The 23,369-nt window shown below is 35.0% G+C and overlaps 1 protein-coding gene across 3 annotated transcripts in view; it reads left to right on the top strand.

The window, feature by feature from the left end:
- Positions 1 to 23,369, top strand: part of CSMD3 (CUB and Sushi multiple domains 3) — a gene marked incomplete at its 5' end in the record, with an annotated part of 769,714 nt that overhangs the window by 677,563 nt on the left and 68,782 nt on the right. For all 3 annotated transcript variants that reach the window (XM_081996335.1, XM_081996336.1, XM_081996337.1), the window contains 3 exons: positions 14,646 to 14,819; positions 17,440 to 17,613; positions 20,458 to 20,643. In XM_081996335.1, the coding sequence (XP_081852461.1) occupies positions 14,646 to 14,819; positions 17,440 to 17,613; positions 20,458 to 20,643 (534 nt within the window). The remainder of the gene's footprint in view (positions 1 to 14,645; positions 14,820 to 17,439; positions 17,614 to 20,457; positions 20,644 to 23,369) is intronic.

Raw genomic sequence — 23,369 nt, forward strand, 5'->3', positions numbered from 1 at the left:
AATACACCTTTTATATCAGACTAATAGGACTACAATAAATCTTCAAATTTGTATCTTCTAACCTCTAATGATGGCAAGCTGTTGAAGAGAGCATGAATAAAATTTTTACTTACAGATAGAATATAGTATACATCATATATACCATCCAAAAAAACATGTATATCTTATTAAAAAAAAAAAAAAGATAATGACAGCGCAAACTTATAAAAGGGAAAGAGTTATGGCTACCATAATTGCTCTTGCAGCAACGCTTCCTGCTATGCTACATCACTGTGCAAGAATGAGCTTTCTGGAAAGACTCACACTAACTCAGTTAAGTTCTTACTTCTTCAACAAGTAATTTGAGACTTAAGAGAGAGGGGTGGGTTCCACTAATGACAAATCAGAAGTCAGAAATTTGTTTAAGGTGGATGAGAAAGCAAATGTTGTTGCAAGGTGGAGAAAATGAAAGAAATGAAAGAAATGGTAGAATGTGGGAGAAAGGAGATATTATACAGCAGGAAGATCTACAGAGCAGGTATTGTAATGATCTGAGAAATACATTTTTGTGCAACATGAATAAATGCTGTTGTTTGTTCTAAATCGCTGAAAAATAGTAAGAAAATAATTAAAGTTTCACATTCTAATTCTAAAGGTTTTCTGCTCACAGCCATAACCTTTTTTATCATTTATTGTAAAGCCTTTCCACTTTTACTTGTTAAAAAGCATAGTTATATTTGGACTCAAGTAGCTACCAGTGCATTTTACAGTTGAAGATGCCCTTAAGAGTACACTTTGATTACATTAATGGAATCCTATAGGATAAAATACTATTCTTTTCCAACTATTTTGTTTAAAAATACAATTTATTTTTTCAAAAGTGCTAATCAAATCGTTCCATTTAATCATTGTGTTAGATTAATTTTCATTCCAGTTTTGTGTAATTTGAAAAAACCTATGAAAGGTGGAATAAATAAGAATATAAGTATCAGCAAAAGATCTTAAAACTAGTTAGTATTGAGCTTAATTAGATATTGAACAGAACTAGAATATAGGTAACCTTTAAATCACCAAAAATATTCCAAATTAAATATTCCAATTAAATTCCAAAATATATTAAAACACAAATAAAATTCCATTACATTGTGGACAGCGGTGCATTATTTTAAAGACAGCCATAGTAGTGTCAGAACACGTTGATAGTTTTCACAGTCCTTTATTGTCTTTCACAGAATCACAGAATGATTAAGGTTGGAAAAGACCTTTAAGATCATCAAGTCCAACCATCAACCCAAAACCACCATGCCCACTAAACCATGTCCCTAAGTGACATGTCCAGATGTTTTTGAATACTTCAAGTGATGGTGACTCCACCATCTTCCTAGTCAGCCTGTTCCAATGTTTAACGACTTTCTCAGTAAATATTTTTTTCCTAATATCCTATCTAAACCTCCCCTGTTGCAAAGTGAGGCTATTTCTTCTTGTTCTGTCACTAGTTACATGGGAGAAGAGACCAACACCCACATTTTACATTTCCCTCAGATGTTCCTCATAAGACTAGTGCTCCAGACCCCTCACCAGCTTCATTGCCCTTCTCTGGACACACTCAATATTCCTCTTGTAGTGAGGTGCGCAAACCTGAACACAGTATTTGAGGTGCAACCTCACCAGTGTTGAGTACAGGGGCAAAATCACTTCCCTACTCCTGTTGGCCACACTCTTTCCAATACAGGCCAGGATGCTGTTGGCCTTCTTGGCCACCTGGGCACACTGCCGGTTCATGTTCAGCTGGCTGTCAACCAGCACCCCCAGGTCCCTTTCCGCCAGGCTGCTCTCCAGCCACTCCTCCCCAAGCCTGTAGCGTTGCATGGGGTTGTTGTGGCCAAAGTGCAGGACCCTGCACTTGGCCTTATTAAATCTCATACAGTTGGCCTCTGCCCATCGATCCAGCCTGTTCAGATCCCTCTGCTGAGCCCTCCTACCCTCCAGCAGATCAACACTCCCACCCAACTTGGAGTCATCTGCAAACTTACTGAGGGAGCACTCGATCCCCTCATCCAGGTCATCAAGACAGGTATTGAACAAGACCAGCCCCAAAATTGAGCCCTGGGGAACACCGCTTGTAACTGGCCGCCAGCTGGATTTAATGCCATTCACCACAACTGGCCATCCAGCCAGTTTTTACCCAGCCAAGAGTACACCTGTCTAAACTATAAGCTGCCAGTTTCTCCCGGAGAATGCTGTGGGACACGCTGTCAAAGGCTTTACTAAAGACCAGGCAAACAACATCCACAGCCTTTCCCTCATCCACTAGGTGGGTCACCTGGTCATAGAAGGAAATCAGGTTGGGCCTGCCTTTCATGAACCCATGCTGGCTGTGCCTGATCCATTGGTCGTCCTGCACATGCCTTGTAAGCACCCTCTAAGATGAGCCTCTCCATAATCTTCCCCGGTACCGAGGTCAGGCTGACAGGCCTGTAGTTCCCAGGATCTTCCTTCCAGCCCTTCTTGTAGATGGGTGTCACACTGGCAAGCCTCCAGTCTTCTGGGACCTCCCCTGTTAACCAGGACTGCTGATACATGACAGAGAGTGGCTTGGCAAGCTCCTCCACCAGCTCTCTCAGTACTCCTGGGTGGATCTTGTCATGCCCCATAGACTTGTGAGTGTCCAGGTGACATAGCAGGTTGTTAACTGCTTCCTCCTGGTTTATGGGGAGTTTATTTTGCTCTCCATCCCTTGTCTTCCAGCTCAGGGAATACCCTGCAGATTCCTCTGTTTGACTGTTAAAGACTGAGGCAAAGAAGGCATTAAGTACCTCAGCCTTGACCTGATCCTTGCTGAAAATGTTCCCCCCTGCATCTGATAATGGATGGAGATTCTGCTTGGCTCTCTTCCTGTTGTTAATACATTTGTAAAACCATTTTTTGTTATCCCTTACGATTGTGGCCAGATTGAGTTCTAGCTGGGCTTTTGCCTTTCTAATTTTCTCTCTGCATGACCTGAGATCCTTTTACTCTTCTTGAGTTGCTTCCCTGTTCCTCCAAAGGTCATAAATACTTCTTTTATTCCTGAGTCCCAGCAAAAGCTCCCTGTTCAGCCAGAGCAGTCGCCTTCCCTGCCAGCTCGTCTTATGGTACATGGGAACCACTTGCTCCTGCACCTTTAAGATTTCCTTCTTGAAGAACGTCCAGCTTTCCTGGACCCTTTTGCCCTTCAGGACTGTCTCCCAAGGGACTCTCTCGACCAGTGACCTGACCAGGCTGAAGTCTGCTCTCCGGAAGTCCATGGTAGTGGTTTTGCTGACCCTTCTCCTTACTTCACCAAGAATTGAGAATTCTATCATATCGTGGTTGCTAAGCCCAAGATGGCATCCGACCATCACGTCTCCCACCAGCCCTTCTCTGTTCGTAAACAGCAGGTCCAGCAAGGCACCTCCCCTTGTGGGCTCACTCACCAGCTGTGTCAGGGAGTTATCCTCCACACACACCAGGAACCTCCTAGACTGTTTCCTCTCTGCTTGTTATACTCTCAGCAGATGCCTGGTAAGTGGAAGTCCCCCACAGGAACAAGGGCTCGCAATTGTGAGACTTAAGCCAGTCGCTTGTAGAGTGCTTCATCTGCCTCTTCGTCCTGTTTGGGTGATCTATAAGAGACTCCCAGAAAAAAGCAAACTCTTGTTTGCTTTTCCCCTTATCCTTACGCATAAACACTCGATGTACGTTTACCGTTCCTGCTTCCTTTATTAGAAGGAGAAGGATGGTAGCTTATGGCTATTGAATCTTAGGAAACAGTAGAAGGCAAAATCACAACAGCCCTCCTTTCTAAATGTCAGGGTTTTTTTGCAGAACACCTAAATAACAGTGTAGTACTGTGTGAGTAATCGTATTAATGCAATGATCTTGGTTTGATCTTTCACTAAATGTAGTGGGAAATCGAGTCCTGAATCAGTATTCGTGTTCTCCTTAGCTGATAAGAAGAAACAATGTTCAAACCGAAAAAATAAACAAAACAACAGAGAACAACTGAAGTAGATTATGTTGTGGAAGTCTTAAAAGCAAAGAAGTGTTTCAAAAGAGTATATGGAAAAAGTATATGAAAATGTAGGAAAAAAATCACTTCAGTCTTTTAAAATAAAGTAACAGTCAAAGACAAAACACATAATGTGTGTCTCAGATTACAGAGTGCCTCTCACAGTTTATTGTGCTTGATTTTTTCTATACTGAAAACATTAAATCAGTTTCTGGGGGAAATTCTATGTAATAAATCCTGGAGAGACATTCAGAAACATAGAATAGATTTATATTGAATATCATTTTAATGAGAAGAAACTGAAATATCTTAGTATTTTGTTATAAACTTTAGTCAGGGAAAAATATTTAAATATTGATGAAGAAATTAATTGTTCTGTTTCTCATTATATGAAAACTTAACATATATACATTGTTTTATTTAGTTATGACATTCATTTTATTTGCTTTAACTTACTGACATGAGTAACAATGATCATTAAAACATCTCTTTTCATAACTATAAGAATGTTTTGACTTTTATTTATTTATTAATTTAAATGCCTGTAATCAGCTATTTATTAAACTGAGCATCTCCTAGAGCAGAAATATATAGGGTCTACTTGGTTAACTCCACAGTAGTATCAGATTTTTTAACTGATATGTGAATGTTGAATAAATTTCCGAATATTTCCTAAGGTTTCTCTTAATACTGAGATTTTCTTCCCTTTCTTCATTAGTACTATTTTTAAACATTTTTACTAACTCAAAGGGGAAATACTATCAGAAGATCTATACTTCTAAAAGATCATTTATTATCATAATATCATTTATAAGTATGATAAAGTCATTTATAATATCATTTATTTTAAAGATCATTTGAGGATCAGGACTGCTTTTTTTTTTTGTTACTGTTGTTAATGTAGCTTGGCAGGAGAAAATACATAGACATTTCCAGAAAGCAGCACAATTTTTAAAGTGACTGTGGATAGAATCTGATGTGGTGGAGATCAGTATGTGCTGCAATGAACGTTTTTGAGGTCATTTGTTGGCTTTCAAAATGTTTTCTGTATTATTTTGATTACCATTTCAGAAAACATAATAAAAAAATCCACCAAAGTAAAGCTAAGAAAAAAAATATAACATGCTTTGAAAAGCCTTTCTGTTGGATCCAAGTCTCTTTATACTTAATAGCAGCAGCTGTTTTCTTAAATTATTCCAAAGCATTCTGATTTCTTTCTAGGACCTTGCTCATTGTTAATGTAATGTACAAAGTTTCATATTTCTCTTTGGGGAATACCTAATTTTATTGAGTTTCTCTTAGTTGTGTTAGTTGCATGACTGAAAGTAATTTTAAAAGATGCTTAGATATCACATCAATGAATACCAATGTGAAAACTGGGAAAAAAATTATTTCAACCAGTTCTCAAGCTCATTAGAGGAAATATCTCCTATGCAAACTTTTCTTTTTTGTTGATTGGTGAGTTTACTCCACCTTTTCACATTGCTTTTAAATTGTGAATCTATCCTCTTCAACTCAGCTGGACTACATGTAACCATCATTTCTTAATTCCTTCTTCTTTCTCAGTTCCTCCTGACACCTAAACATATTAATAGAACAGATTTGTTGATATTCTCTCTCTTATTTACCAAAACTCATTGCTGTCATTTCCTACATATGTCCTAGGAAGAATCAGCAATTGTCAAAATTATAGGTGTGTTCAGTTCTCCAAATTAGTATTAGAACTGAAACCAAAATAAACAATGAAATATGCTTAATTTTTTTAAGGTCTATAAGATCTCATAATTTGTTATTAATCTTGATGTTATTAAATGATGTTCTATTTAGTTCACTTGGAGAACTACACACACCTCTATAAAACGCTAAGTATACATATGAATTAAAATGCAAAAAAGAAGAATGGAGTTTACTTGATCAATAAGACATATGGAGATGTATTTTCAATACACGACTAATACTAGAGGAGTTTTCAATAAAGACAGACAGATAGCAGAAAAAAGCTAATTGTGTTAGAGTGAGCATTAAATGTCAGCATTGGTTCATACTGACCGTACAGTAGTATCAGGAATATCTTTCATCTCCTCACATACTGTGTCTTTGTCTACATTAACAAATAATCCAGCAGAAAGGAACAGATAACGAGACAGATAATTGGTTCTGAATCCTCTATATCTACATTACATATGGTTCGGAGAAGTTGCCTTGTACAATATCTGGTCTAGTCCTCTGGGCTAAATGTCATCATTACTCATATGATTCTAAGTTGTGAAAAGGACATCTCAATAATTTTGACCCCGTTGCCTCCAAAAGAAGACAGAACACTTGTTTTGTGCACTTAGACTTGTGCTTCTCCATATGCTTCCTCTGAAAGGAAAATAGTTTGTTCACATCAAAATCACTCAGCTCATTTAAGAGTTACAAGGAGGATCTGAACCAAAATGCTAATATAGATACCACCTGTAACTTGTTAGCCGAGGAATTTTTACCCTGGTTTTACTCAACTGTCTCGTCCTTTTTTTATATAAAAAACCTAATTCCAAACACTAATGAGTGATTGGTGACAGCCTGCTACTCAGAAAGAAAATACGATGACATATGAAAGAGCAGTTATGCAATAGTTCTGTACAAACCAATGCTGTCAATGGGTTAAAAAGAGTAGCAGACATACCGGGTGGGGCAGAGCAACTGTGTAAGCTGACCGTGAAGAATATGCTGTGCACGATTCAGTGCTGTGGGGAGGTGTGTAGGACAGGTAAGGATCTGCCATTTAGACCTCCAGTCGATTCATAACTGAAAGATAATGTGGTAAGGGTTGAAAAGTTTTTTTCATAAGACCAGTTTATAAGATGTGTGTAGATTAATGAATGAAAGCACCAGTGGGGAGGTTAGATAATTAAATTGGAAGGTGAGAAAAGTTAAGAAAATTATGTAAGTTGTAGATCAATTAAATCAGGAACTGAAGTATATACTTATTTACCTTATATGCAATTTATGCATTTGGAAGGTACAACAGTAGAGCTGGAAATTATCTTTCTATTCTTTTATTTGAGAGGAAGTTATGCATATTCAGGAGTGAGTGTACCTTTACATTTCTATCAGGTAAGGACAAAGGAACCATAGTATTTATAGTTTCCCAATCAGCTTTCAGTCACCAAAAAATATGTGTGGCTATGTATCCTCTGAAGTGTAACCTTTCTGCTGCTATTTTCAACCTTAAAACTTTTGGAAAAACATACAAGCAAATAATTTCTTCTTCTCCACTGTTTTGAAACATTGGTTTTAAACTCTTGGTATTTCTACTAAAAGGGAATTTCTATCTCCAGTGATACTGAATTCATATGTCTAGAGTCAGCCATATGTTTCTCTCTGTTCTTCAAATAATACTGCACAGTAATAACTAGACTTTCAAATGAAGTGTATGAAGTTTCATCTTTAAAGAATTATTCAGCCATTTCAAGGAGTTTAGCAGAGAACTTCCCTTTATGGGCCATGAATTAAAAAAAGATTTAAAAGAACTTTACCATTCATCCTGAACAGTTTTAGTACAGCTTGAACAGCTGGCAAGGTAAGGATGTCCTGAAACTAGCAGGAAAAAGACCCCAAACTCTCTTTTGTCCATGGCTGTTCCAGTGTCATTCCAATACTGTGATTTTCTACAGAAGACTTTTTTTGTAAATAGGAGGATGTAAAAAATATATCCTTATAAGAAATGCAAGCCCTGTAGAGCAGAAAGAAATTTCAGCAAATAATTCTTCTCTCCTCAGCTGAGGTCATCTTGACAGGTTAATTAACTTTGTTGAATAATAACTTAAATCTCTTTTTTCAATAATTTATTGATATGTAGATTTCTTTCACTACTGTGCTCATGTTTGACATTACTGACCACTAAAATAAGCATAGGCACGTTTTTGCCATTTAATGTAAAGATGCTGTATTCATTTATTCCTTCTCTTGCACCTCCGAGAGTAACCTGCAAAAAAGAAACCTCATCTGCAGCTGAAGTTTCAGAGGTTCTGACACTAAGTCATTATGGTAATTTTTCATTGCTAGAGCTGGATTTCATGTCAAGTTATTTACTTGGCGCTCACATATTATTAATATCCTTCGTTCCTACTTTTTGACTAATTTTGTTTCTTAATAACATTTTGTGTAGTTATTCTTCTCAAGCTTTGCTAGACTGGAAATTGAGAATGTGTTGTGGTTTATCATCAGCCAGCAACTAAGCACCACACAGCCACTCGCTCAACTCCCCCCTGGTAGGATGGAGGAGAGAATCAGAACGGTAAAAGTGAGAAAACTCATGGGTTGAGATAAAGACAGTTTAATAGGGAAAGCAAAAGCCACTCACACAAGCAAAACAACACTAGGGATTAATTCACTTCTTCCCATCAGCAGGCAGGTGTTCAACCATCTCCAGGAATGCAGGGCTCCATCACACGTAACGGTTACTTGGGAAGACAAAACACCATAGCTCCGAATGACCCCCTTTCTTTTCCCCAAGCGTTACATTCTGAACATGACGTCATATGTTACAGAATATCCCTTTGGGCAGTTGGGGTCAGCTGTCCTGGCTGTGTCCCCTCCCAACCTCTTGTACACCCCCAGCCTACTCGCTGGTGGGGTGGGCTGAGAAGCAGAAAAGGCCTTGACTCTGCGTAAGCATTGCTTAACAATAACAAAAACATCGCTATATCAACACTGTTTTCAGCACAAATCCAAAGCGTAGCCCCATACTAGCTACTGTGAAGGAAATTAGCTGTATCCCAGACAAAATCAGCACAGAATGTTAGAGTGTGTATTTCCCCTCTCAAAACTGCTACTCAATAGAACCTTCACATTTAATCTCTTTCTTTGTAGCATTCACTCATTGTCTTTATAAAAGTAATATGTTTTGATTCAGTATTATAAATGACGGGTTACATTAAGACCTAGGGGCCTGAACTGGATTCATAGAACTGCTGTATAGGACTTCTATATTCATATCATAGGAAAGATGAAACTACACTCAGTCTTATGATACAGCACTAAAATAAAGACATTGACAATGAACAAAGCTATCCAGAAAACAGTCTAGAATAGCTTAGTCTAAAATAGTCTAGAATCCTAATGTGAAGTCGGCTGTTTACTAGGGTGTTAGAATATTTTTTTATTCCTCCCCATTAACTTAATTATAATAATCTAATTGTTGCAAATAGTTGAATGGAGATTTTGCTTAACATTTACTAATTTTATTTCACCTTTTTTTCTATCCATCATAACCCAGTTCTTAATGCAGTGCAGTAAATTTTCTCTTTTTTATGTGTTTGTATATGGCAACGTATGATGCAAGGGTTTATTTATTTTTTTCTCTCACTCATTCATTCTGATAAACGCAGATCAGAAGTACAATAATGTTACTGCTTCAACCACGTTTTCTGTCCTGTAATTCCACAAATCTTGCATGATTGTTTTTCATTTTTTGTTTTCAGTAGCCTTCCAAGATGACTACAGTGGTTTTATATCTGCTTGTAATTTGTCTTAGAATTAGAATATTACTTTGGGGATAAAAAATTGTATTATATTAGATAATAACAGTACTGTTGTGTCTTTTATCCATGATAAGTAAATATTCAATGACTTATTGGCTATTTAAACAGGTGTGTAAATTGATAATAGAATCAGTATTTCTTAAATGATTTTTTATTTATTTGCAAAATAAATTTCCTGGCAAACAAGAAAAATAAAAGAAAACAGGAGACAACGTTGTTGCCTCAGTATTTAAACCTTTGTTTTCCTAGCAGTACTTCCCAGCAGTACTCTTAGTTTTTTCTCAGCAGTCCTTTGCATTCTACTTCCTTATTTTTTTCATTATAATTTTTTTTCTTACCATTTTGTTAAATTTTCATCATACAAAATTTCACAGCTAAATTGTTCCTCTTAAATAATGATTCAATTACGGTAAGTATGACATTTCTTAAATGAAAACACATTTAAAATTACGTCCCTTTGTGGCTTTGCACTATATTTTGCTGCAGTAGAATTGTATGTTAGTCCTTGTTTATACCAGTGTGATAAAACTGACGCTACCTGGTAGATGATATATGTATAATACAAGCAAGAAAGTGGAAAAAGCTTTTAGGGATATAGCTGTGAGATAAAATGAAGGAATAGAATTGATCTTTGATGCCATTGCACAATAAGTATGTCTCATTCAGAAACAAAGGCAGTTTTTCAGAAAACTATGTTTGCAGTATTTTTCCCAGTCTACCAAAGAATCAGCAGTAAGCTGAAAGCTCTGAAAACTTTCCACAATCAAAAAATACCGTAAAGACCCCAAACTCACTCTTTTTATATACATATGTATATATATACACCTATATATTTAGATGCAAACACATAATACACAAAGAAAATCATCAATGGCTACTGAATGGTACTTGAAAAATCCATTTCAGAATGTTCATAAGGGGAAATAAATATCTTTTTTTTTAACAAATAACTTAAAATAAGAGTTTAAAATGGAAGTCCTGAAAAACAATTAAAGGGAGAATTGATCATAAAAACTACCAGGATATGCAGTAATCAATATGAGTATACCCTTAATGTATAATGAACGTTTTGGAATTCTTTTCTTCACAGGTATCTTGAGAGAAAAATGACAAAAAGGCAGAATTCTGCTAATAGTTGTGAGAAAAATAAATTAACATCTTGCTTTTAGAAGAATTACAACAAAACCAGAACAGAATGGAAGAGAAATTAAGTAATAATTACTCTTCCAGATATAGGTGTGGATGGTGGTGTGGTTTTTTCTTGGTTTAGGGGTTGGGGTTTTTTTCTTCCTCTTCTTTTTTCTTGGTATTGGAGAAGTAGTGATAGCAACGATTATAAGTGAAAGGTCTTTATTTCCTCTGAGGTAGACCAGGTCTGTGGAGGTGTGAAATAGAGTAGGAAAATAAAGTAAACAAAGAAAAAAGTTCTGGAATATATTAATGAGTCTCTGACTTTATTGCAACTTAGAGAATTTATTCAGCTGCATAATTTACTGTAAAGTTCAGTAATGTTCTCGAAGGTTCTCTTAACAGGAACTATGTATACTATTACGTACACTTTCAGTAGTAAACATAGTGAACTGTTTACCACATGCACCTACAAGACAGATGGTATTTTTAAAATGAAACAAATAGGGCTGAACTCATCGTTTTGGATTTTTTTTTTAATGGGGGGGGGAGGTTTGTTTTGAATTTTTTTTATGTCTCTCAGAAGAAACTTCCCCTGGGAGGCAGAGTAAAAACTGGAGACGAATCCTGCAAATCACCAATGGATTTTGTTTTTAAAATTGAAATGAAAAATGTGTCACGTCTGTCATGTCCTGTTTTTAAATGATATTTAATTCATTAACACTGTCACAATAAGCTTATTCAGAGTTCTGTTATGACAGAACTATAGTTTTATAATATTTTTCACACATTTAGATTTCTGTATTTTTCAGTTTAGAAACCTTACACAGGAATAGGAGTAGGCTCTACTATTTTAAAAATATACACTTTACTAACAGTGGCTAGTTCGCAATTAGTCATGCAATATAGTTAGTGCTCCAAAGATGTGACTGTTATACAGGGTGGGAGAAAACAAGGCAGAGGGACCTGAAGTAATAGAATCATAGAACAGCCCAGGTTGGAAGGCATCTCAAAAGGTCATCTGGTCCAACCTTTCACAGGAAAGGGAGATGAGATGGGATTATCTAGCACTCTGGTCACACCTTGAAAACTTCCAGTGATGGGGACTCCATCACATCCTTTGGGAGGTTGTTCCAGTGAATGTTCTTACTGTAAAAACAAATCTTTCTTATATCGAGATGAAACCTCTGCCAGTGAAACTTGTATCCATTGCCCATTGTCCTCTCCATGGGACTCCTTGTGAAGAGAGAGACTCCATCTTCTTTGTAGCTACCTTTTAGGTACTGGAATACCGTGATGAGGTCCCCCTAAGCCTTCGTTTCTTCAGGGACTAATATCTTCAGCCTTTCCTCATAGGGGAAGTTCTCCAGCCCTTTGATTATCTTAATGGCACTTCTTTGGACCCTGGCCTGTCTGTCCACATCTTTCTTCAGCGGTGGGGACAAGAATGGACACAGTATTCCAGGAGCAGCCTGACAAGTGCTGAGTAGGGTGGGAAGGTCACATCTGTACCTCTGCTAGCAATGCCCCTGGACATGCAGCCCAGGGTCCTATTTGCTTTTGCTGATGCAGCAACACATTGTTGACTCATGTTCAGCTTGTTGTTCACCAGGACCAGCAGGTCCCTTTCAGCAAAGCTGCTAACCAGCCACACAGATCCTAGGCAGTACTGGGCTCTTTGGTTATCCCTTCCCAGGTGCAGGACCTTGCATTTGTCTTTCTTAAACTTCATACACTTCTTCCTAGCCAACTCTTCCAGCCTGTCCAGGTCTCTCTGTAAGATGGCTCTCCCTTCTGACATGTTCACGTCACCACCCAGTCTGTGCTATCAGCAAACTTGGTAAGGGTGCTTTCAATCCCATGATCCAGGTCATTTATGAAGATGTTGAACAGCATGGGACTCTGTATTGATTCCTGGGGGCTCCCGCTTGTGACAGGCTGCCAGCCTGAGTAAAAACCATTGATCATCACTCTCTGAGTGTGGCCTGTTAGCCAATTCCCTACCCATCTCTAAGACCTCCCAACCAATCTGTACCTTGTCAGTTTGTCCAGGATAAGGCTGTGGAAAACAGTGACATAATGCTTTACTGAAGCCCAGGTAAACAGCATCCACTGCTCTCTCCTTATCAACAGAAGTTGTCAAAGAAAGAGGAAAGAAAAAAAGAAAATCAAAAGACAAAAGAAGTCCAAACTAGGACCTGAGAGGTTTATGAGAATGAGATGAAGTAGGCTGAGAGGATGGGTATTTTAAGTGATTTTAAATTTCCTCAAGCTAGACAGGCATTAATGCAAGACTTGTAGATGATTTACAATGAATTTTTCACCTGTTGCTGTTCCATTTTTTATGTAATGTCCACACACTGTTGCAGAAACTGCAGTATGATCTCAGTCACCTAAGGTGTTGAATTACTTCAGTGTTATTCCCTCTGCATAAGAAACAGAGCTTGACCTTTCTGGTGATCAAAGATTTCCACTCTACTGCCATAAAGCAACACTAAAATCTTAATTAAGAACCAGGCCAAATACTGTAATTAAATACAATTAAAAAATTATTTCCTTGAACATGGTCTGAATCACTGCAAACTGTCTGGTTGCGTTTCTGGTAGAAACTGATCTTTTGCAGTTCAGTTTTTACTCCTCATCCAGTTAGTCATGTTTATCATCACAAATGTGATAGTATAGGGACATTGGGCCCTTTGTTGCATGTTCAAGAAAGTTTACTATGTACTGAACAGATTACAACTTTCCTGGAGAATCAAGAAGTACTCTGACAAAAAAGTTATAACATGTATTATACCACCTTATCCCAGAAAACATAAAACAAATTTCAGGTATGCCTGGTCCTTATGTAACACTGAGGGAAATGAGGAGGGGACAAACATTAGGGAATGTACCCTTGAACAGCACCAGATTTGCCTTCTGTTCCTTATACAGAAGTCAAATTTCACTTATCAGTTTAACCTGTGTGAAGGTTCACAAACTATCTTTATTGTAAATTCTGACGGTTTTATCATGATTCATACAATGAAATACTGTATGAGGATTAAGCTGCCAGATGCAAGTTATAAGAAAATCTTAGATTTGTAATTTTTTTTTAAATGGGAATTTTCCATCCCTGAAATAATGAAGCTGAATGTAGAAAATTACATCAGAGTATTATAAAAAATTAACAGTTCAAAAGAAAAAACAATCTAAACTATATTGCTTCTAAATGTCCTTTCTCACTAGCAAACCCATGTTTTGGAGCTTTGTTTGTGGGGTTTTTTTTGAGGAGAAGTAGAGGAGAAAAGGAGAACAGAGGAGTTTGGGTAGCTGGTAATTTTTTTTTTCACTGAAGTACTAGCTGAAACACTGCTCATTTTTCTTGCTTTACTTACATGTTTTTGCAGTGAATTCTCTGGCATATGTCACAGTCTCCATGAAGTCAACCATTCTCAGAAGATTTTCCATTACCACATTATTTGCTGAATCATGGTGCCCATTTTCCAGAGTTCATTAAAAAAATAGTAACAAATGACACAAGTTTCATTCCTTTTTCCAACTTCTCCTTAAATTAAAGGAGCTTTTATATTTTTAAATGGATGATGGTGTAATATCAAGTTTATTAAGTTAATAACATTAATCTTAACCAAAATAAAAATAAGGGAAATAAAATGTATAATTTTACAGGTTTTAATAAAAAGGAGTTACTCATATTTTTTTAAAAGAAGCTTGCTAACATATATAAACATATATTTAATCTCTTTGCTACACTCTTTGTGTAATTTTTTATATATGTACAGTCCTACCTATGCAAATGCACTACTGCAGTATTGTCCAAGTTAAAAAAATAGACCTTTGAATTAAGTCAATGAAAATAATTGAAAGTTGTTCAGCATTTCTTTGTTTTAAATAAGGAGGTATATTTAAAATTTCAGTGACATATTTACTGATAATTATTTCTTTTTTTTTTTTTTTTTTATTCACCTTGAAAAATCTAGCTGGTCACTGTGGTATTCCAGATCTTATAGTAAATGGTCAAGTAATTGGAGAAAATTATGGATACAGAGACACAGTTGTATACCAGTGCAGTCCTGGTTTTCGGTTGATTGGTTCTTCTGTACGAATATGTCAACAGGATCACAACTGGTCTGGTCAGCTTCCATCCTGTGTGCGTAAGTAAGCATGGCAACACATACTGATTTATGTTACAGGAATGTCTGCGTCAGACAAGATGAAGACTGACTTTGCAACTTAGTATTAATTAAAAAAAAAAGTTTTAAAACAGATCCTCAGACGTATGTGGCCCTTTAAAATATGTGATTCATCTGCCAGGTGAAGTTCAATGTTGTCACTTAAAATTTCCATTGTACCTTTTGACTACTAAATACCTGTCATTTATACATGAATATTGAACTTCTTCAAAAAGTGATGGGACTTAGGCACCCAGGTACTAAAATTCAAAAATAGCTGTTTGTCCCTTAATGGCTTTTGGAAATATTTAATGTACATTTACCTTGACTGCAGTAGTTAGACAAGTAGATACTCTTGAATTACAGTGTCAACACTGATGATTAAAATGTTTGCTTCAACAATACTTTGTTTTTTTCTTCTCCTCACAGAGATATTGTTATTTTGTTTTCTGGTTTGGGTTTTTGCTTTTTTGGCATGAATTTTGTATTTTGTTAACGAGTTTACTTTTTTGTGATAAGTTGTGTCAGCATACCATATAAAATACCGTTAAGTAATAACAGAAAATTCTGTATTCCATTTAGGAAAATTTGAAGGTTCTCAAAGGATTCTTGAGCAAATTACGATTACGTTTCAATAATTCAGGATCAGTAATATCAGTGTATTGAAAATTTATTAGTCCACCTCCAAACATTCTATTTTTGTAGCTACATTTTTGTAGCAGAAACTATCTGAATGATGTTATGTTAATTCATTACCCTTACTGCTCACTCTTTACTTTGTTTTACACAGGAGTAGATATACATAAACATGTTATAATAATTGTATTTCTTAGTTTTGTTTCCACTTTATCATCTAATAATAGACCATTAGTTCTTTATATTACATTTCAGACCAACACACTTCTTTATAGGCAATAAAATCTCCTAATCAAGAATTTCTAAATTAAAATGTTATTATCAATGTTAGAACTGAAAAAAGTTTTGTTTTGGATGTGCTAGCAGCAGAGAAAGTGGATGTAGCTTCTTCCTCTAATCAAATGGAAGCTGCTTGTTTGAATACAGGAGGATGCCCAATACAGCACTTCAGAAAAGAGCACAAGACTTGGGAAAAAGCTTAGACTTGCAAAAGGCTGCTGTAAAGAGCAGCTGCCTCTAACTTTGTGATAGATTTCCACTCCAGATCAAAGGTACAAATGAAGTGTAGAAAAATAGTATGACACTTTCATAATTTATTTAACTTTAGATGTTTTAATTGAATTTTTGAGATTATGTGTTTTTAAATTTAGTGATTCTGATCTTTTCACTTTTGAGTTTACCATTCTTCTTGCTTACACAGTGGGCAGATGTATTACTACTGTCGTGTGTTGCTACTGTATATGCATGGGTATTATTCAAAATTTTATGCAAATTTCATACTTTTCACAAGAATAATTTTTATTGTTATTACATGTACGTTAAAAAACATCTCTGTGGCCTGAATGCATATCTTTCTGTGACAGTTTTACAAATACTAACAATTTAGTGTATGATTCCAGTTACTCTTTTGGGGAAAAAACACAGTTCCTTACATAAAAATTTCTGATACAAGTAACAAAAAGATAATATATTTAATGAAAATAGCTTACCTAGTCTTATTAATAGAAAATACAGAATTCAGTTATACTTTCTTTCATAGAATATACTGTGACTTGTCTGTATGCTATACTAGTTCTCAAGGAGCATTTTCACTTTTTTGATGTTGCTAAAAATTTTATTTTATTTAGATTATATGAATGTGTTTATTTTGAAGTTATCATGAGAAGTCTATCCTACATGGAGAGAAAAAATGTCTATTTGTCACACGTAACAAAATTAATTTAGAAAAGTAATGAAGTTTTTAAAGAGATAAAAATTTGAGAGTTAATTTATTCTGCGATTTTTTTCATTTTAAATTACTAATGAATATTTTATTTGTCAACAACTGAAGTTTGTTAAAACATAGAAGAAAATATTTATAAATTTTTGAATTCTTTTTGGAGAATTGATTTGTGTTTTATTTTCCTTATTATTTTTGCAGCTGGTCTTTGTAGGCACAGAAAAGGAACTTTAGCTTCTATAATCAGTTTTTGTATAAATGCAAGAAAATTTTCAGTGTTTATAAAGTTTCATATATCCGGTCATAAATTTATAACTTCACTAAGTACTTAAGCCTCAAATATAAAACAGAGCAAGTTGATACTAAGACATGTTTTAAGAAATAATACCTTAGGAACTAACACACTGAAATATTTCCTTTCAATTCCAGACTATTTGTAATGAAAATCAAGTTCTTGCTTTTCTCCTGATTCTTCATAAAAGTTTTCTCTATTTACCTTGATTACCGTGTGGAAAATTCTATACAGTTTATTTAAATATTTAAATAAGTACTTGAACATTTACTAAAATATGTCTTAGTTCTTATTCAGTTCAGAGAAATGTGAATCTTTCATGGAAAGTACTCAGTATCTTACAATACCGAAACTTTATACTACTACTATATAATGATTACCTATTACATCATAAATTATGAAAAGTGATAACAGCATGCTTTATTTTTTTGTTTCTTTGTTTTGTGCTATGCTAGCCGTTAGCTGTGGTCACCCTGGTAGTCCTATTTATGGAAGAACAAGTGGAAATGGTTTCAACTTCAATGATGTTGTGACATTCTCATGTAATACTGGGTATGTTATGCAAGGACCAACCAATGCACAGTGTCAGGCTAATAGGCAGTGGAGCCACCCACCTCCAATATGCAAAGGTAAGAATGCAAGCATTTACACATTTCAAACTTAGTGGGAAAATTAAGTTTGAAAAATAAACCGAAGGTAAAACTACACTGTCAAGACAGAATGATGCCTCTTTTACTAACAGGCATCAAATTATTAAAGAGGATATTTCATGATTCCATAACTCTGTGATTCTATGATTTTTCAGTTATGTCTGTTCTACATTTAGGTTGCCAGGATAAATGTTGCAGAGAAACTTTCTTATGTGTCAGTAGTTTGTATTGGTTTTTTAAAATGGTTTCTACAAGTTCCTTAAGCAAAATTATGCGGAGATAATTAAGAGCTTAAATCCTGAAATAATATTCTCTGGGTTTTTAGCCAGCATAGTTCTAATAGGTGCATAAGAAAACATACTTTCTTTTTTCCTTTTACATTTCCATTGATCTGACTGCTCATCTGGACTTCTTCAATTTTTATTCTAATTTGTTAACATAACCCCTTTGGGTTGGTTCTCAACAATTCTGGATATTATATTTAAATTTATTTCGCTGAAAATAAAAGAGTATTATGAAATTATTTCTGTTTGACTTTCCATAAGCACTTTTAGAAAGGTTTTATCACCATCATCCTTTTTAAGTCTGTCATTATGTGCTATTTAAGTGTTTTAATTGTTCTCATTTAGAAAAATGTACTTTTTGCTGTAACCTGCTTGCACATATGCAGAAACTGTATTGATTGTTTTTCAGCTCCTTCCTAGCAGCTTCTATGGATTTTTATCTATACACAGCCTAAGTCATGTTATGTATTTATAGTAACTATATTTACTATATTTTCCTTCCAATAGGTGTCCTCCACTTCCCTTTGATCACTTTGCCTGAAGCAATACTGCCAAATAGTTTACAGAACTTAAATTTCCAAGGACCTTTTTGTTGATGTCAAGTTATTATTTTTTAAATTTACAATATTAAACATGTACTGTGTATTAAGGGTACCTGATAAATCTCATTTTCAGACCAGCTGCTGTAAATCACCTCTGTGTTCTGGTACTGCAGAATAATGTGCCAAACTGTCTGATATGTTATTGGCCTGTAGGGATCAGTAAATAAATTATCCACATTATTCTCCACAAAAAAGTTATCCACGAAATTTTACACAGTCCTGAAATCTTCTATTGGTTTTAGAACAGACTTTAAAGATAAAAAGAACCAACTTTGTGTAGAACATTATTAGTGGTGTCTGTAATGTGCAGTGAAATCAATTCTAATTAATATGATTTTGTTTTATTTGCATTGAAGTTAAGTAATAAAAAAAAGATCTTACCTTGCATATTTGTAAACTGCCTAAAGTGCAATATTATAGAAAAGGCTACACTCCTTTGTGAAGGTTGAATTTGCAATTGTCGTATAAATTCAGCAATGCATTACCTGTTGTTATACTGGCTACAACTTTGCTAAATAGCGATTTTCCTATCCAACTATAATAATAGTGGAAAACTATTGAAATAGTGAAAGGTCCTTATATTTTTTTAAGTGTTCACTGCTCCAGATTTAGTAATATTTTTTTTTCATCACTTAAATTACATGTTTAATGATGTGAAGATGAATGTTCTATTGTTATAAAATGCTTACCTATAAATATAGTTCAAATTTTCCTCTAGGAAAAAGAAAACAAACAAATTTTCAATACTATCCATCAATATAGCTGAAAAAAAACATTTGATATATCATTTAATATTAAAGAAGTCAAATCCAACCAGAAAATTATTTCTATCATTGAAAAATGTATGTATTCTATTCTTATTGTAACCAATATTTGAGACCTGCTTGGAGGAGCACACAAGCAGACTCCAACATTTATGACAGTGACTAGAGAGAAGTAGGTGAGCTAAAGATATAATTTTATTGAGTGATGTACATAGGAAAAATTATCTTAAATAGCATCTAGCAATAGCTTTTTTTTTCTTTTTAATTACAGGGATTTTTAACATATTTTGATACTTATGTACATACATCCATGCACATACACACAGATATATTATATGCATATTTACACACAGGTACATATGCATGTATGCATATAAAAATGCAATTGATTATAAGGGTAGAGGGATAGTAATTTTTGTATGTACTGTGGTTTTCTAGAGTAACTTTGAATAGGTGTTGATGTGTTTACTTGACCAGAGGAGTCTATTGCATGGAAACAGGTAAAAAAATCACCATGACCCCCAAAATGGGTATTACACACCCCTCACCAGACAGCTGTAAGTCACAAAAAAAAAGTCTTCAGTGATTTTCAAACATATAAATCCTGAAGTAGTTGAGGACTCAAAAAATCCATCAGTGTTCTTAACCATCAAAGTACACCCCTATTTTTAAAAACACATACCCATTTGTTGGGATATTTCCCTGTTCTAGCAGAAACACGAGGTAAGTCTTATGTAACTGACCATGTGATTTCACCTTCAGCTCAAAACATCTGCATCAAAGGACCTCCATTAAGAAAGTGTTAGTACAGGTACATAAGTATATTTGCATGGCTATGTCATTACATCAAAGGTACATCTAGCCCCATAACCTGTTTCCAGCTGCAGGCAATAGTTTATGTCAAGGCAAGAGTATAAATTGAATATATTGGTATGTCCACTTTTAGTGACAAATACTTTTACAGCATCATCACACTGTGAAGAAACATTTCCTTTTATTTGCTCTGAGTTTAGTATCTCCTGGTTTCATACCATCTTCCTAATTCAGTATCATTAGATATAAAATCAGAGTAGCAACACATTGGACGTTTCTCATACAAAGGAGACCATTTAAAGACCATTTTAGTAGACTGTGTTTGTATGACTCTCAAATCTGTGCTCTTTTTCTTTTTAGTGGTCAATTGTTCTGATCCTGGAATTCCTGCAAATTCTATAAGAGAAAGTAAGATCGAACATGGAAATTTCACATATGGCACAGTGGTATTTTATGACTGTAATCCTGGATATTTTTTATTTGGCTCTTCGGTTTTAATTTGTCAACCAAATGGTCACTGGGACAAACCTCTACCTGAATGCATTAGTAAGTAGATAATGTGTATACTTCTAGAAAGAATGTGGACTAGACTAAGTACTATTTTACATAACATTTCCATCAGTTTCATGACAGCAATTAGATTAATCATATTTGTATACATTTTTGTGTGTTCAGTAATGATGGAAACAGCAGCAGCTGAAGTAGCACGGTTATATTGTTATTGTGTGTAGCAAATAATATAAATGCAGTAACCAAAACAAACATCTCTGAATGCTTCAGCACAATGAACCCTGACAGCAGGAATAGAAAGTCAAAACATATGCATTGAATTTGCCAGTACACGGCCTCCATTGGCCACAAAGCTATAATCACACTGAAACTTAAAAACTATAACACCCATTTATTGACTTATGTTGCTATAGTATTTTCTGGACTTGGGAACAACAGCAAGATCAGGCTATCTATGAAGACAGTAAGCAAATAGTAATAGCACTGTATAGCAGCAAAAGTGTCTTCTGGATTATGTCCTCGGTTTACCGCACTACCAGATGTACCTGAACATCATAGTCATATGCATGCTATACACTAGGGCAAGTGAATCAACACAAGGAGGTTGTTTTTGGTCTGGCTTGTCATGAACAACTTTCTAACTGTGATGTAGATATAGCCGCAGATGTTTCATAGGTTCTTAATTGGTCTGTAAAGCTGGTTTATCCTGTTCTCTATAAGTCTATGAAAAAGGTTTTGGTCTAGGATAAAAATTTATCCCTGAGAAAGGCTGAAAGCTTTATATTCTAGAGATTAAAGGGAAAACAGGCTAAGGGTTCCTTATTCAGGGGTCATGGGCCTACATTTGCACTATTGTAGATAGTAGCTCTCAGTTTTACCTTGATTAGTCTTCCTTAACTGTGGTTTCTCCAGCTCTGCTATTTTTTCTCTGAAAATAAAAAATCTGAAGCTTTATTTCTTGTTATTATTAAAACCTTTTAGTTGTGGAAGTTGTCCCTTTCTTTGATGGGATAAATAGCTTGATTGCAAGTCACGGTTAAACTTATAACGAAGAGTCTAACCATTTCACATCAGTTTTAAGGTAACATTACCATTTCAGAAAGATAAATGTTACTTAATAGTAAAACACCTCCAAAGAAAAAGAAATTCTAAAGGTAGAGGTGCAAAGGTTTCTTCTTTCTACTTTTGTATTTTTATCTCTTAGTATTCCTTCAGAATTGACACAAGTAATTTAATAATACAGATTTTATTCTTCTTTTAAGCTGACCTTTGGGAGTAAGAGTGCTATATGTACTTTTGAAAGAGCATTCCCAGCTTTACTTGTGTCATTTATATAAAGGGGTCAATGAATTCTAACCTAGGCACTATCTATGATATTTTGTAATCTTAAAGCTTGCCAAACCTTATTCTGATGCAGGTATTCAACATTTTTTATAAGATCCTTCCAGCTTCTGGATTGTTTTGCAAATTGTTTCCCTTTTCGACATAATGCAGGGCAGTTATTTAGTAGTCTGCACATTTTTCCACTGTAAGAGCAATGGAAAAGAAGTGGAAGCTGGGTGGTTTTCTTTGACCCAGGTTGGATTAGTTTTTTTGACCTAGGTGGATTTCAATCTCTCTCTAGTCTCAAAGAACATACCTTTTTTTGAAATATCACTGGAGTTAAGGAGAAGAGACACAGTAACAAAGGAAAAGTTGTTCACCTGTAAAGTGACTTAATTCCTTTGAAATGTGTTGTAGCTAGACTACTTCTAGCTACTATAAATCCCATAAGAAGCAAAATTCAGCATTGACCTGGACCATAATGCCATTTCAACTGTCCCTTTGAATTAAAGACTTTCAGGGGCATATGCTACTTAGGCACACGTTGTACTGAAATACTTTAAAGTTGAAATGTACTCAAAATGAAAGATGTTTGGACAATATGCCTAAAAGAGTTGCAGGGGTTTTTTGTACTGCAAAGTATTCTTAATTTAGTTCTGATAGACATGGTCTGTTATTTTCAAGCTACTGATATGTGAGTACACACAATCCACACTTTCCAAGCATGAAATCCAAATAATGTAGACTGTTTTTTTCCTGGTGTCTGTGTCAACCTCTAAATAATTCTACTGCAGCACCTTGTCCTGAAATTTCTTCCCTCACATTATGACATATACAGCCAATCCCAGCAGTAAGATAGAATCATAAGAATTGTTGACAACTATACAAGTTAAAGAAGCTTCAAGTGTACTTTTCAATTCAGAAGTCAAGAATTATGGTATAATATTTGTAAATGTAATTCAACATTTGTAAATGTAATTAGGCTTTAAACTCATAATGTTGTAATTTTACTGATGCATCATCACATTTGACCAGAAGAGGAACTTATACTTCTGTTTTTACAGAATGTTATATATCACATCCATAATAGATATTATCTCTTTTTTTTTTAATTGGTATTTTTCAGGGAAAATGAAATAGCCATTGAAATGTCACACTAACAAAATACTTACTTGCATAACTTTCTCTCAGATTTTATTTTTTTTTAAGGAAAGTGAGGTTTTGGTGTGACAGAAATTGATTGACACTTGTCCATAAGAATGAAACAATATAATTTGACCTGATGTTTTTACATACTCTGAAGAAGATTAATATTATTCTCTTTTATTTTTCTTTTTTCTTTACTAATTGTTCTTTAAATCTGAAACAAAGCTTAATGTAAAATTACATTTACACAGCTATATAAAGGTATTGTGCAGTATGTGGTGGAACAGGACTAG

This window comes from Phaethon aethereus (assembly GCF_964289735.1).
Source record: "Phaethon aethereus genome assembly, chromosome: 2".
Taxonomy (NCBI): Eukaryota; Metazoa; Chordata; class Aves; order Phaethontiformes; family Phaethontidae; genus Phaethon; species Phaethon aethereus.